At 37.7% G+C, this 16168-nt stretch overlaps 1 protein-coding gene across 4 annotated transcripts in view; it reads left to right on the forward strand.

Moving 5' to 3' along the window:
* HNRNPC (heterogeneous nuclear ribonucleoprotein C (C1/C2)) overlaps positions 1 to 14555 on the forward strand; it is a 42320-nt gene extending 27765 nt beyond the window's left edge. Inside the window, exons 4-10 of one of the 4 annotated variants that reach the window (XM_015569569.1) lie at positions 3687 to 3963; positions 7890 to 8004; positions 8595 to 8642; positions 12490 to 12677; positions 13183 to 13296; positions 13534 to 13694; positions 13794 to 14555. In XM_015569569.1, coding sequence (XP_015425055.1) covers positions 3723 to 3963; positions 7890 to 8004; positions 8595 to 8642; positions 12490 to 12677; positions 13183 to 13296; positions 13534 to 13619 — 792 coding nt within the window. In that variant the 5' untranslated portion in view covers positions 3687 to 3722 and the 3' untranslated portion in view covers positions 13620 to 13694; positions 13794 to 14555. Of the gene's footprint in view, positions 1 to 3686; positions 3964 to 7889; positions 8005 to 8594; positions 8643 to 12489; positions 12678 to 13182; positions 13297 to 13512; positions 13695 to 13793 lie in introns of all 4 variants that reach the window. The other 3 variants (XM_015569570.1, XM_015569568.1, XM_015569571.1) reach the window with 3 other exon arrangements.
* The last annotated feature ends 1613 nt before the right edge of the window (positions 14556 to 16168 follow it).

Consider the following 16168-nt stretch of genomic DNA (forward strand, 5'->3'; position numbering starts at 1 on the left):
TTCCTGAGGCTCCCAAGTAAAAAATACGGTAACAGCCATCCAATGCAACTGAATCAAAATTAAACATATTTTTTTTTGTATTTTTTGATGTGCTGCAGAATTTTAGTAATTATGTGTGCCATGAGATGAAATATGTTGAAAAATCATTGCCCTAACTCATTTTTTATATGTGATGCATTCTGTTCTATATGTAGCATCCTTGTAAAAATTGAGGAAATAGTCATTTAAATCCATTTCTGTTCTGTGGTTCAAAGGAGTATATGTAAAAGGGACATAAATCTAATGTCTTTTTGGTGTGTTCAGCTCATGTTCAGTATGCTGCTGGCATGTAGACACATCCTTTTCTCTTTAGTAGGTTTTTTGGCTTTGTTTTTGTTAAGCCTCCCCTGAGGATTATTTTTTCCATTGGAAGGGGGCGGGTAGAGAGAGAGAAAAACTGATGTGAGAGAGAGAGAGAGAATTGCCTCCCATCCGGACCAGGGAACAAATCTGCAAACTTGGTTATGTGCCCTTAACTGGGAATCTAACTCGCAACCCTTAGGTGCACAAGCTGAACACTGAGTGAGCCAAACTGGTCAGGGCTGGGTTTATGTTTATTCTTATTGTTGTTCTAAAGATTTCTGGCCTTCACACTTACATTTGAAAGGCTATGGGTGATTCTCAGTGGCTATTGTTAGGTAAATTTCCATTGTTTAGTCTAGGAAAAAAATGGTTAAGAACTACTGTTTAAATAAGTATATAATTTATAAGCCAAAATAAAATAGATTGTGTCCTGAATTTCAGAAATGCTAGAAGGGAAAAGCAGTTGTTACACCCTTTTATATATATATATATATATACACACACACACACACACACACACACACACACACACACACTAAAGGCATGGTGCGTGAAATTCGTGCATGGGGGGCGGGCTCCCTCAGCCCAGCCTGCATCCTCTCCAGTCTGGGACCCCTTGGGGGATGTCCCACTGCTGGTTTAGGCCTGATTGGCAGTCGGACATCCCTCTCAGAATCCTGGACTGCTGGCTCCTAATCGCTCACCTGCCTGCCTGGTTGCCCCTAATTGCCCCCTCTCCTGGCTGCTCCAAACTGCCCCCACCCTGCTGGCCTCGTCACCCCCAACTGTCCCCTCACCCTACCCCACCCCCACCCTCGCCAGCCGGGTTGTTCCTAACTGCCCCCTGCCCCTCACTGGCCTGGTTGCCTCTTACTGCCCTCCCCCACCCCCCCACTGGCCACACAACCTGTTGTTCACCCACACAGCCTGTTGTTCAGTTGTTTGGTTGTCCCTCACTAAGCCCCCCTGCCAGCCTGGTCATAGGCAGCCATCTTGTGAGGGTGTGAGGGTTAATTTGCGTATTACCTCTTTATGATATAGGATGTATGTATGTATATGTTTATTGGTTTCAGAGAGGAAGGGAGTTGGAGAGAGAGAGAAACATTAATGATGAGAAAGAAGCGTTGATCGGCTGCCTTCTGCATGTCCACGCGCTGGGGATCGAGCTTGCAACCCGGGCATGTGCCCTTGACCAGAATTGAAACCAGGACCTTTCAGTCCGCAGACCAATGCTCTGTCCATTGAGTCAAATCGGCTAGGGCAGTTGTTACAACTTTAAAATCAGTACTGCTTTTGAAATGACTAGGTATTTTATGGGTCAAAATTGTGGTGGTCATGTATAAATGTTCTATATTACCTGTTTTATTAAATGTGTGTATATAAGACATTTTAACAAAAATCCATGAGAATTAGTTTTTCATGCTTTTCTTGAGTATTGGAAAAATATCATTAGACACTGGTATCTTTAATCTTTACAGTGTTACTCTAAATCAGTGGTTCTCAACCTGTGGGTCGGGACCCCTTTGGGGGTCGAACGACCCTTTCACAGGGGTCGGTCGCCTAAGACCATCGGAAACCACATATATAATTACATATTGTTTTTGTGATTAATCACTATGCTTTAATTATGTTCAATTTGTAACAATGAAATTGGGGATCACCACAACATGAGGAACTGTATTAAAGGGTTGCGGCATTAGGAAGGTTGAGAACCACTGCTCTAAAGTGAAAGTGGGTCCATCATAACTGGTGGTTGGAATGGCAACTGGCAGCAAACAGATACAAAAGCTAAAAGATGCCAAACATTAAGATTGAATCTAACATACATAAAGATAGTTTCGTTTTTTTTAAAATATATTTTATTGATTTTTTTTACAGAGAGGAAGGGAGAGAGATAGTTAGAAACGTCAATGAGAGAGAAACATCGATCAGCCGCCTCCTGCACATCTCCTACTGGGGATGTGCCTGCAGCCCAGCTACATGCCCTTGACCGGAATCGAACCTGGGGCCCTTCAGTCCGCTAGCCGACGCTCTATCCACTGAGCCAAACCGGTTTCGGCATAAAGATAGTTTTGAAATAGTCTGTGGAAGCCTTAGTTCCTGTTGTCGTCTTTTGATTTCACCTAGTTTATCATCACCATCTAGTAGTATTAAATGTCCCAACTATATTTTGTAGGTTACCACATAAGTAAGTAAAAGAGCCATCGGATTCTATAAAAAGATACTTAAGGTATCTGGCATATTGAAAGTCAATTGAGGTACCTAGAAATAGGTATTTCCAGAGTGAATGAATTGTTTGTGTTTATTGCCTTTGTATAATGAGGTTAATTATACTTGAAGGGCAGGTTGTCAATTGTCCACATTAATCTAGCTAAAGAGTGGTTTATTGGCAGAATTTCAAGGGTCCTCCCAAGCAAATCCCTATTTTCTTCTTTTTTTTTTTTAAATAAAATTTTATTGCTTTCAGAGAGGAAGGGTGAGGGGAGAGAGAAACATCAGTGATGAAAATCATTGAACGGCTGGCTCCTGTACAACCCCTACTGGGGATTGAGCCTGCAACCCGGGCATGTGCCCTTGACTGGAATTGAACCTGGGACCCTTTCCTCTGTAGGCTGATGCTCTATTCACTGAGCCAAATCAGCTATGGCCCTATTTTGTATTTTTAAAAAATATATATTTTTTTATTGATTTCAGAGAGGAAGGGAGAGGGAGAGAAATAGAAATATCAGTGATGAGAATCATTGATCGGCTGACTCCTGCACAACCCCTACTGGGCATCAAGCCTATATCCTGGGCATGTGCCCTTGACTGGAGTCAAACCTGGGACCCTTTAGTCCGCAGGCTGACACTCCATCCACTTGAGCCATACTATATAGGGCTCGAGGGCTTTTTTATATCTTTGGGAGAGTGAGTGACTCGTTTTAATAAAAGCAATGTGCAAGAATATGGTAGATGGCAAGCAATGGCTAGGTTAGCATCACTGAGAAGGTGAAAAATGAGTTGAAATTTGTAGTAGATAATTTAGGGGGTTCTAATTTGCATGAGAACTTTATAACAGGGTTCACTTGGAGTTAAATGTTCAGGAAGATTGTGTTGCCAATTGTCTGTGGAGGGGAAAAAATAATATGGAATACACTAGAGAAGGGGAAGTTGAGTTTTTATAAGGATATATTCTTGGCCGCTAATCTCTGAAGAGTAATAGACTTGCTGTTTTGAGATCCGTGGAGGTTGGCTGGTACTTTAGGTAGTCACAGTGGTTTAAAATAAGAGTAGATGAAGTTTTATCAAGGAATACTTAGTTTTTAGCATCTTTTCACCTGAATGCATTTTTTTTTTCCTTCTAGTTTTGGCTTTGTGAGGAACCTTAATCAACAAAGAAAATGGCCAGCAATGTTACCAACAAGACGGATCCTCGCTCCATGAACTCCCGTGTATTCATTGGGAATCTCAATACTCTTGTGGTGAAGAAATCTGATGTGGAGGCTATATTCTCAAAGTATGGCAAAATTGTGGGTTGCTCTGTTCATAAGGGCTTTGCCTTTGTTCAATATGTTAATGAGAGAAATGCCCGGGCTGCGGTGGCAGGAGAAGATGGCAGAATGATCGCTGGCCAGGTTTTAGGTAAGATGAGTTGAATGAATTTTTTCATTGTTTATGTAATTCAGATATGAGAATTTTTCTGTTAGTGTTTTTTTTTGTTTTTTTTCTTTATCATTTTAATAGTCTGAGATTTTCTGGGTTTGATAATTGACTTCATCAGCATAATAAAAATCTTAGGTTTATAGATATATTAGGCTAAATACAGACTTTTATTATGCCATTAGTAGTTGAGACTAGATAACCCTCACTTGGTAGTCTTGGGTAAGGTACAGGAGGTAGGAATGATATTTCATAAGGCAATAAATGGCTGTGGGTATTGCTCACAGTGGACTGGTGGAATACAATATAGCAGGGGTCCTCAAACTTTTTAAACGGGGCCAGTTCACTGTCCCTCAGACCTTTGGAGGGCCGGACTATAGTTTTTAAAAAAAACTGAACAAAATTCCTATGCACACTGCACATACCTTATTTTGAAGTAAAAAAACAAAACGGGAACAAAAATACAATATTTGTATTTGCATGTGGCCCGCGGGCCGTAGTTTGAGGACCCCTGCAATACATCTTAGTCACTCATGGGCTGCAGAATCAGATTACTTGGCTCTGCATTGGGGCTTTACATAGTGTTAGGCAGCTTACTTAGCTTGGCTGAGCCCTAAATTTTCTCATCTCTTCAAATGGAGATAATGGTATTTCGGTTTATTACTTATTCTTACCTGAGGTATTAGTATTTGAGGATGTCAAGAGGATTTAGATAAATTGATTAATTGAGATAATTCATTAAAGCGTAGAACTCCAGCATGTTAGCTAGAGACGCTTTAAACGTGTTAATTCTTCTGTACCTTTCACATTTAAAAATTTTATGACGTTCAATTTGTTGAAGCCTTTAGTATTTTCCTACACTCTGAACTGATTGTTTCCTTATCGTTAATTTTTTTCTACTCCTCTGATCTGGAGTAGTGCTAGTTCAATAGAAATAGAATGTAAGCCATATATGTGACTTTAAAATTTGTAAATAACTGTATAAAAAGAAGTAACAAAAGGGTGACTTTAATTTTACTTAACTCATTATACCCAAAATATTGTCATTTTGATATGTAATTATTTAAAAATATGATTTGGGATATTTTATATTCTCTTTTCATCCCAAGTCTTTGAAATCCCTTGTGTGTGCATACTTATAAAACATCTGAATTCAGACATAATACATTTCTTTTTAAAAATTTGAGTTGTATTGATTTTAGAGGAGAGAGAGAAATAATCGATTTTGTTGTTTCATTTATTTATACATTCATTGGTTGCGTTATAGTCTATCACATCTGATGGCCTACCACAGTTGTCCATTTTTGGTGATATTAAAAAAATTTGTGGGTTCAAGTTTTACATCCTGACCTAAAGTTCCCCATCGGTTTTTCACCTTATGGTGATGATATTTTTAAGTAATTTATTAGGGGTTCAAAAGAGTGGGTTTTCTAATTCCTTCTGTACTTATTAACTGGAATTTTTCTAAACAACAACTTGGTAATATTTGATTTTTCTGAAATACTGTTCACATTGGGAAGGCCGAATAAATCTTTTCAAATTTTGGTGTAATTGATCCTCTAGCAACCTATAAATATAGCCATTGCTTTTGTTTACTATTATTTTGAATTCATATATATAAATAGGTGTGTTTTTAGTCCATTGCAATTTTTTAAACTGATTTTTAGAGGAAGGGAGAGAAAAGAGAAAGAGAGAGAAACATTGCTTTGTTGGTTCTTGTATGTGCTTTGACCGAGAGTCGAATCCACAAACTTGGCTTATTGGGACGCACTCTAACCAACTGAGCTAGCTGGTTAGAGCCACAAATCATTCTTTAGAACTCAAAATAATTTCTTTTAGCCTAGTGGATCACCTTCAAGTTGGTCCCTATGTCATTGTGACCTTCCTAATGGAATAATGTATTGTTGCCTCATTTTCTGGCACCAGAAGACATTCCAGGCCATCTGGTATATAGCTTGACATAAACTTGGAATTTGCCCCTTTGCCCAGGAGCCTTGGCTCCTTTTAATGAGAATTATTTAGAAACCACTGTCTGTATATCAGGAGTTAGTGTTTGAATTTTAATTGTTTCTGACTAGATTCAGTGGGTAGATAAGGAGGAACTTACGCTTTTTAAGAATAGAAAAAATACAATTTTATGTGTACTTTGTGCTACAGTTTTAAAATAATCATACTTGTATTTTTACTAAAATTAATATTATGAAATGCAATTTTATTAATATATAGTCTATTGACTATTGATTCAGTACTATAGTTTGGAATCACATGAAATCTACAAAGTTGTATAATCAACTTTGATAAAGTTTAGTTCTTTCATTTCATTTTTTTACATTTAAAAATTGCTTTTAAAAATATTTTTATTGATTTCGGGGCGAAAGGGAGAGAAATAGAAACATCTATCGATGCGAATCATTGATTGGCTGCCTTCTGCACACCCCCTTCTGGGGATCAAGCCTGCAATCCAGGTATGTGCCCTTGCCCTTGACCAGAAGATCGAACCTGGGACCCTATAGTCCACGTGCTGACACTCAATTCACTGAGCCAAAATGGCTAGGGCATAATTGCTTTTTAAAGAATGTAATTCTATCTTGCCCTGGCCAGTGTGGCTCCGTTAGTTGAGCATTATCCAATGAACCAAAAGGTCCCTCGTTGGATTTCAGGTCAGTGGACATGCCTGAGTTACGGGCTCAATCCTCAATAGGGGCCATGAAGGGGGCGGCCAATCCATGTTTCTTTGTCATTGATGTTTCTCTCTCATACATGTTTCTCTCATATGTTTCTCCTACTCTCCCTTCCTGTCACTCAAAATCAATAGAATATACATTTTTTACAAATTTAATCTTTAATGTTATAAATGTCTATAGTCAAAACTATAAAAGGGCAAGGCTTTTATAAACATTAGATATTAAAAATTAGAAATGAATTTAGTGGACCAAAAACTGAAGATTATTCATGAATTGTCTATTTAGCAAAAAGAAAATGTACTAAATGTCTGTTTTTTAATTGGTTATTTGATGACCTGAGTTTTAAAAGAGCTACAGTGGCCTCTTGTTAATGAGGAGCACATGAACTCTTGTTTGGTAGGCAGTGGATGGACAGGGTAAGTAGTTGGCTGCTAGAATGGGTGTTTTAAATATTTACATTTTATATGGAAACTAGAGGCTCAGTGCATGAAATTCGTGCACAGGTAGGGTCCCTAGTGGCTGCCTGCAGGGCCTTCCTTCGTGCTGTACGGCCCCCTGGTTGTTATTGCACATTATAGCGAGCAATCGAACTCCCAGACAGGACACTGCATAATATATATATATATGGGGTTTTTTTCCCTTTGCTCCTTTATTTCCCTTTTCTTAGTGTATGTTTATGTGCATGTAAATGTTGTTAAGCACTTCTGCAGAGTACTTAAGCATTTTTTTATGCAACTTTAGAGTTGGTTCTACTTGTAAGTAGAATAAACATTTGCATTTGGGGAAATTTAAGGGTACCATATTTCAAATATATTAATTCATGAACTGCCATACAAAATCTCTGAGGTCATTTATTTCTAATATATTTGTTTAATTTAAAATGCACAGAATCATTTCTGGAAAGGCAACTATTAGTCATTGATACTTTTTTCCTGTGATACTAAGTGAAAAAAATGGGTGTTCTGAGTGGTAAGCGTTTCATTGGAGTAGAAGCTGAGTGTGGAAGGTACCAAAGACAAACTTAATGTGTTATAAATAATGAAAACTTTTTTGATACAGAAGGAATGGAAGATTAAACGTTCCAGCCTTATAAAAATTCTTGAGTGTTTATATCACAAGGAAAGATGAGTTACAGTGTTAGATCTTTGTGGATTTATATTACTTACGGACATTTTTTAAATCCCAACAGTGTTGTCACTAAAATTTTTGTTTTTGTTTTTTCAGATATTAATCTGGCTGCAGAGCCAAAAGTGAACCGAGGAAAAGCAGGTGTGAAACGATCTGCAGCGGAGATGTACGGGTCAGTACCAGAACACCCTTCTCCGTCCCCTCTACTCAGGTCCGGAACTTTATTATTTATAACTCCATTGTGTCCATCAGTGGGCATATTCTCTATCTGTTTTGCTGGATATGGGAGGGCTAACTGTAGTATGTTTTATCTGTGTCTAAGTAATGCTTTATTAATTTTTTGGTAATATACTTCCTTTTCACCCATTTCCCAGAAAATTATTAGAATACCCTGAGATTTTGGCTATTAAAGAGTACTTTGGTATTTAGCATAAATTATAAAATTCTTCAAGAGGAGTTGAGCTTCTCAGGAGCTGAGGAGTAAGAAAGGGAAGATGGCCTAAGAATGTTTAGTTTACTATTGTAATTTTCAGTGTTCTTATTTTGGCTATTATGTAGTATGTTGAAATTTTAGCAAAACTTTCACCTGAATTTGAATTTGTCCACTGCATGTTCAGTGGCCTAAGGTGCTTAGAATTTAGTGATGTTAATTGAATGATGATTGGGAGTTGTTCCATGCGAATCTGTTGATCTATTTGTTGTGGTTGGTTTGGCATGGGCTTTGGGGTTTTTTCCCCTATCTGCTGTTGTGAATTGACATCAATGGCTTCAAATTAATGCTCTTTGGTGTTTATTTTTCAGCTCCTCTTTTGATTTGGACTATGACTTTCAACGGGATTATTATGACAGGTATGTTAAAAGTGTTTTGTCTATCTTGATAAAAAGCACCTAGTGAGAATCATTTTGTTTTTTTCTATTTTGTAGTAACGAACAACATAAACATTTTCAAACAAAGTCTCTTCCTTCTGCGAAAAAAACAAAATGAAAAATGCTTTCCTGCAAATTGAGGTAGACTAGTAAGGTGACATTTCTATAGATTTCAAAGAATCAGCTTACATATATTTAGGGCATATTGGGACATGTCCAATATTTTCTGGACTAAGGTTTTTCTTGAAACACGTCAGTTTTCTTTTTGTTTTAATTTGTATGCCAAATAAAAGGATTTACTGACTTACCTAATGATGAAATGATGCTTAAATAGCAGTTACATGTTTCTTCATTATTTCCCTATGGCATACTTGCCACTTGGGTTTGCACTTTAGGGGGTTACAGTAAAATTTAAAAAATGATTTCTAGCCTTAAATATTGTACAATGAATTTTAAGCAAATCAACTAATACAAAATAGGCTATAATCAGTATATATAATGAATTAACAATACAGATTGCTTGGGAGTTAATGTTGGAGTGTTAAGATTTATATTATTGATTAGGAATCATGGTGATATAGTTCTAATAGTTAAGGGGGTTGGCCGGCCATTGTTGCTCAGTGTTGAGCGTCAAACCATGAACCAGGAGGTCATTGTTCAATTCCCAGTCAGGGTACATGCCTGGGCTGCAGACTGGATCCCCAGTGGAGGCTGCCAATCGATGATTATCTCTCGCCATTGATGTTTCTCTTCCTCTCTCTGAAATCAGTGAATAAATGAAAGATAAGGAGGTTGGAATAATGATTTCTTCTTGTGCTTTTAGAACAGCATTAGTATAGTTTTATTTCCTAAGAAATAAAATTGAAAGTTGGTATGGGTAGGGATAGGTTATGGGTGGCTTTTATTTTTAATTTTATTTTGTTCTATTTTTTCCATCACCTTTTATCTCCTCTATGCCCTCTTCTACATCCAGCTGATAATAGGAATTAATTATTGGGGGGTGGCATGATATGCAGAAAGTATTGGTATTATATTGGCATTCAGATAATAATCTTCATGAATTATTAACACGTTAAGCACCATGTCAGTCACCGGTGACTGACATTATACTTTCTGTTTGGACCTCGTTAGTCTCCGGCCACGAGCATATCGGTGAAATGGGATATCACGCACTAAACCGAAAGGAAGACAAAACAGGCTTGGTGCTTAATGTGTTAAGGAAACATTAGATATATTTGGTTTGGTACTTTTTAAGTTATGCATTATATGGTAGCATTTGAACATACTCATACATGTACTTGATAAATAAGTGTGAGTTTTGTCTTTGTGTTTGAGAAATATCATGTAGACTATGGTAGCTAATTATTAAAAGGCCAAAGGAGTAAGACTAAAAAATTGTTTTGGATCTACATCATAAAAATCCTTGAATGCTAATAAGATTGTATGATTTGAGTCTCATTCATGCATCATCAAATGATTATTTCATTTGTCTTGAGAGATTTCTTCAGATTTTTATGTTTGAACACATTTTGAAAAATAATGATTTTTCTACTTCAAAAATATAAAAATGGCAGATCTTAGTTGGGAGAACAGATCTGGGAAAACTTGGTCAGTGATAGAGTTACTTGAAGGTCCTGAAATTTTGTGAATAACAGAATTTGTCTGAAGCAGTTATTTTTATGCACTACCATCCCACACGTAGGAATCTCTTGGCCACATTTAAAAAAATACTCAATGCCCAACTACATCTGTAGTGATTTTTATACAGCTGGTTTAGGTAGACTCTTTATTGGTGTGTTTTAAAGCTCCCAGAATTCTAATGTCCAGGGAGGGTTGAGAATCATTGATAATCTAGAACAAGGAAGTAATTTTATTTCTGTGACTTTTATCCTTATTCTCTGTCATGACACCTTTTAGAAAAAATTTTAATACACATTTTATGGATATAATTTCTGGGGTATTATGAACTCTTACTAGGTAAGAAACTTTTCTAAATTGTATGTATAAAATTCAGACAGTGTAACCCTACCTTTATGAGAATAGTCTTCTGAAGTTCTACTTTAGTTGTCTTGGTAAGGCAGCAAAACTTTGAACGTCCCTATCATCTCACCCTGTAAATACAGGATGCCCCCCCAAAACGTATATACACTTTGAATTATTCCAGTGGGTTAAATCGCTAGAGAAAGAAGCATCAATCAACGTATCAGCTGTTAAAGTGTGTGTACATTTTTTGGGGGGACAATCTGGCATGTTTGGAAAAATTGTTTTAAGTGAGGAATTTCACAAAACTTAATAAAAAGAGATACAGACAGCAAGGAATGGTGAAGAAATTTAAATGTTTGCAGAAATATCTATTTAGTCCGAAAAATTGATGGCAACACACTCTTGGCTTCTTCGTTTTTAAAGAGGCAGAATAATACCTTTAGTTACTCTTTACTAATGTATTGCCTGATGATATGATGTGACAGTTAAAAGTAATGTCTTCCCCTTTCCATTCTAAGTAAGTAATAGCTACTAAAGAGCTGGTCAAGTATAGTACTAAGTTCTGTGATGGGAAAATGAACAGGCTTAGTGAAGAATGGGAAAAACTACTCAGAAAAATGGTGTTAGCTTTCACTCAGAAGTTCTGAATATACTTTTATTTGTAAGGTTAAAATATTTGTTATTGTCCTCTATGCAGATATCTTAGCAACAGCCCCATGGCTAGAAAAGAGGAACTGGAGTCAGGGAAAGGTGCAGGTAGTTACCATTGTAATTGTTGAAATTGGAGGTCTTGGTGAGATTTATTGGGTTAAAGTTATACAAGTAGATGCTTTGTGGAAGAGAAGAATCGAGTATAGTTGAGATTCCCTCTTTTATGACTAGGAATACATGATTAAAGGTTACATGAAGGGAGGTCAGGCAGTTTTGTTGATCTCTTACTCTACAGGTCTTTTCAAGCAAGACCTATTGATCAGAGGTAAAGAAGAAGTTTGTACAGTGGTGGGAGAGATTTCATTGAATTGCAAGATGGGTGAAAGAAGCTATCCATATATTCCTTAAGCTAATACTTGAGCCCTTATTTTGTTTTAGGCTCACAAAGTTTTAGATTTTGGATTAACTCAATTTTATTGGGGTTAAAAGAGCTATCATCTTTATTATTATTATTATTATCATTATTATTATTATTGTTGTTGATTTCAGAGAGGAAAGAACAGAGAGAGAGAGAGAAACATCAATGATAAGAGAAAATCATTGATCGGATGCCTCCTGCTCGCCCTTTACTGGGAATCGGGCCCGCAACCAAGGTATATGCCCTTGACCATAATCAAACCTGGGACCCTTCAGTCCACAGGCTGGCACTCTATCCACTGAGCCAAACCAGCTAGGGCAAAAGGTATCATCTTGCCTCCCTCCTGTTTCTTTCATTTCTTAAAATATTCCTGAGCAATGCTACACCTGCTTGGAAAGGCATGTGACTAAGAGAGCAAGAGGATTCTTGGCTACTTGGGAAAGCTAAGAGATGCCTCTTTATGTGTCACCTAAGGTGACATTTTAGATAAGAAGAAAGTTTGCATTTGCTCAGATTCCCTGTCGGTTGTATCTTTCTTGTGTGGACCTGATTATGTTAAATAGTTACTAGGACGATTTTAAATATATATCATTGATCAGCTTCCTCCTGATCAAAGGGACTGAACCCACAACCTGGGCATGTGCCCTAAACCAGGAATCAAACTGTGACCTCTGATTCATAGGTTAACGCTCAAACACTGAGCTACAATGGCTGGGATAATTTATTGTTTTATAAGTTGCACTTGTTTGATCTTGCTGACTTAATTTAGTTGTGAAGGAATTCTGTCTTCTTCTTATCCAATAGGATGTACAGTTACCCAGCACGTGTTCCTCCTCCTCCTCCTATTGCTCGGGCTGTAGTGCCCTCAAAACGCCAACGTGTATCAGGAAACACATCTCGAAGGGGCAAAAGTGGCTTCAATTCTAAGAGTGGACAACGAGGATCTTCTTCCAAGTCTGCAAAGTGTATGTATTATTGCAGCTTCGTGGTATTTATTCTGTGTTGAAATAGTGAAATTAATGCTGCTAATAATTTCAGTTTTTGTACAAAGCCTTTGCATAATAAAAGTAATAAAAGAGGAGAATATAATGATTAAGGGACCAGTTCTAGATTGCCTTCTATCCTTAAGACCTTGGTAATTTGAATACTTTAGGGAATTGAGGCACCTGTTAAATTTGTGTGATATATGTCAATAAAACTGTACAGAGAAAGTGCTTTAAAAAGGAATTGAAGTCTTAGCAGGTCCACAAAAGTCAGAATGCTACTGGTAATGGAGTAAGCGCATAAAGGAGTTTTCCTTTACCAGCTACAAGATTGAAGGTCCCCATTACTGAGACAATCTGATACTAATGCCATTTCTCCCTAGGGATTTCCTGTTGGCTACTAGTGAATAGTGTAGTAGAAATGTTTTTGATAACTTGTAGCTTCTGGTATTTTGATTCTCATCTAAGGTTTTATTTATTTTAAAAGTGAAAGGAGATGACCTTCAGGCCATTAAGAAGGAATTGACCCAGATAAAACAAAAAGTGGATTATCTACTGGAAAGCCTGGAAAAAATTGAAAAGGAACAGAGCAAACAAGCAGGTAAATGGTACTGCTGCTTTTTGGGGGATGTAGATTTGGGTTAGTTACCTAAGGTAATTGAAAATATATGTTGGAATAGTGGGTGTACAGCAATTGAATGTGAAACTTGGGGAGTTTGAAATGGGGAGGGCATTTATGTGGGGGGAATTAGGCTGCAGTTCTGTATTGATGAGTGGGAATTGTTTACACCCTATGGACATTAATATCCCTGGACAGACTTGTCCTTCTCATCCCCAGTAGAGATGAAGAATGATAAGACAGAAGAGGAGCAGACCACCAGCTCCCTGAAGAAAGATGAGACTAATGTGAAGATGGAGTCCTAGGGGGTTGCGGAGGATTCTGCTGAGGAGGGGGACCTACTGGATGATGATGATAATGAAGATCGGGGGGATGACCAGGTGAAAACCATGGGAAAGGAAAGAAAAAGGTGGTGGAGGGGGGATCAGGGACACATGGAGTGCCTCTAACTCCATCCTATTTGTGTCTGTTTCTCACAGCTGGAGTTGATCAAGGATGATGAAAAAGAGGCTGAGGAAGGAGAGGATGACAGAGACAGCGCCAATGGCGAGGATGACTCTTAAGCACATAGTGGGGTTTAGAAATGTTGTCCCATTATTTCTTTATCTAGGCGCTTGTCTGAGATCAAAATTTTCACCAGATCCTCTCCCTAGTACCTTCAGCACATGCTCACTGTTCTCCCCATCTCGTCCCTCCCATGTTCATTAATTCATATTGCCCTGCGCCTAGTCCCATTTTCACTTCCTTTGATGCTCCTAGTAGTTAAGTCTTAACCCTGTAATTTTCGCTTTTAATTTTGATATCTCTTTATGACTTAACAATAAAAAGGATGTATGGTTTTTATCAACTGTCTCCAAAATAATCTCTTGTTATGCAGGGCGCACAGTTCTTTTCATTCATATATGAGTTCAGTAGTTGCTTCCCTAACTGCAAAGGCAATCGCATTAGTTGAGTAGCACCTGAGAGCAGCTTTGAGTTAGAGGTATGTGTTTTATACCCCGTATAAGAGTGCTATGTGGGGCTGTTCAACACAAATGTAACAATGTATTTTTGTGAATGAGAGTTGGCATGTCAAATGCATCCTCTAGGTAAATAATTAGTGTAATAGTTTTAAGATTTGTTTTCTAAAGTTGATACTGTGGGTTATTTTTGTGAACAGCCTGATGTTTGGGACCTTTTTTTCTCAAAATAAACACGTCCTTATTAAACCAGGAATTTGGAGGAAAAAACCTGGTTTTTTTATTTTTGTACTTTATTTCAAATATTTCGTTTCACAGCGGTTTCTACAAAACCTCTAGAATGTACCACATATATTTTTATTTGAATTGTAATCATTGTGCATAACAACACACACTACTCACATTATATTTCATTGGGGTGAGTGTTAACATTAAGGAGAAAAGTAACTTTGATGTGGAATGAAGGGTTTTCAAAATTCCTTTTATACCCTAATGGGAAAAAATTGGGAAATACGTGAAGCTTTTTCACCAATGCTTTGTGGTCCGTTTGTGCCCTTTTTGAGATATTTGTTGTGTGCTAAATTGTTACATCCTGAAAGAAAGAGGTTCAGACATGTCAGGATTTTAGGGAAATTGAAATAACTGGAGAATGAAACTTACTTTCTTCCATTTTTGTCCTTTTAATTACTGTTTATAGCACCACTTACCTTCTGGATTCTGAGTCTTTGCCTCAGTGTTACTGAAAATAGAAAACCTCTTTCCCAGGTAACTGAGAACATAGTGAGGTGTACACACTTATTTATTTTCAATTAGTTCAACTCATATGAAGTAATTTTTGTGCACCCCTACCCAATTACTTGTAATGATTTTTAGGCATAAGGTACTAGTTAACACCCAGACTTTTAAGGGCAGATTTATTAAACTGCTTCCAGATCTGTGATGCTTGCCGGTCCTGAACGATTGAATATGTGTATGTTTTATATTTCCGTTTTTCCTGCAGAACATGACAAAAACATGGTTAGTTTAGACTATTATCCACACAAGCCTTGATTCCCTGGAAAGTTGCTCTTTTATAACTCACAGCAAAGACATTTATGACCAAGCTACTATGGGAGAAAGTTCTATTTATAAAAATCTCCTAAATCATTATATCATAAAGCAGAATAGGAAGAGGCTGAACTATGGGCTGCCCTTGGATCTGAGATCCACAGTATCAAAGTAGCTTTTGTGTTAAGTTGATCAAACATACTACTACCCACCTTGTTTTCTAGTCATGTGATTTTCTGTGCTTCACAAACTCACTTTTGACACATAACTCATGACAAAATAAAGTGGATGCTTAGCTGGATTCTTAGAAAGTGTCAGTGTTCTAAAATGCTAATAACACTTAATTTGATATATTTCAGAGAAGGAGAGAGATAGGAAACGTCAATAATGAGAGAGAATCATCGATCGGTTGCCCCCTGCATATAATGGGGATTGAGCCCGCAACCCAAGCATGTGCCCTGAACAGGAATTGAACCATGTCCTCCTGGTACTTGGGTAGATGCTCAACCACTGATCACACCAGCCAAGCTAAAACATTTTTACTGGTTTTTAGAAAGAGAGAGGGAGAGAAAAATTGATATGAGAGCTTTACATCAATTGGCTGTCTCTTGCATGTCCCCTACCTGAGATCAAGCTCTCAACCTAGGCATGTGCAATCCCCCCAGTGCACCGGATGATGCCCAACCAACTGAGCTACACTGGCCAAGGGGGAAAATGTCTATTTTCTTCATTTAAAAAAAAATTGAGCCGAAACCGGTTTGGCTCAGTGGATAGAGCGTCGGCCTGCGGACTGAAAGGTCCCAGGTTCGATTCCGGTCAAGGGCATGTACCTGGGTTGCGGGCACATC

This window comes from Myotis davidii, unplaced genomic scaffold (genome assembly GCF_000327345.1).
Source record: "Myotis davidii unplaced genomic scaffold, ASM32734v1 scaffold666, whole genome shotgun sequence".
In the NCBI taxonomy this organism is placed as follows: Eukaryota; Metazoa; Chordata; class Mammalia; order Chiroptera; family Vespertilionidae; genus Myotis; species Myotis davidii.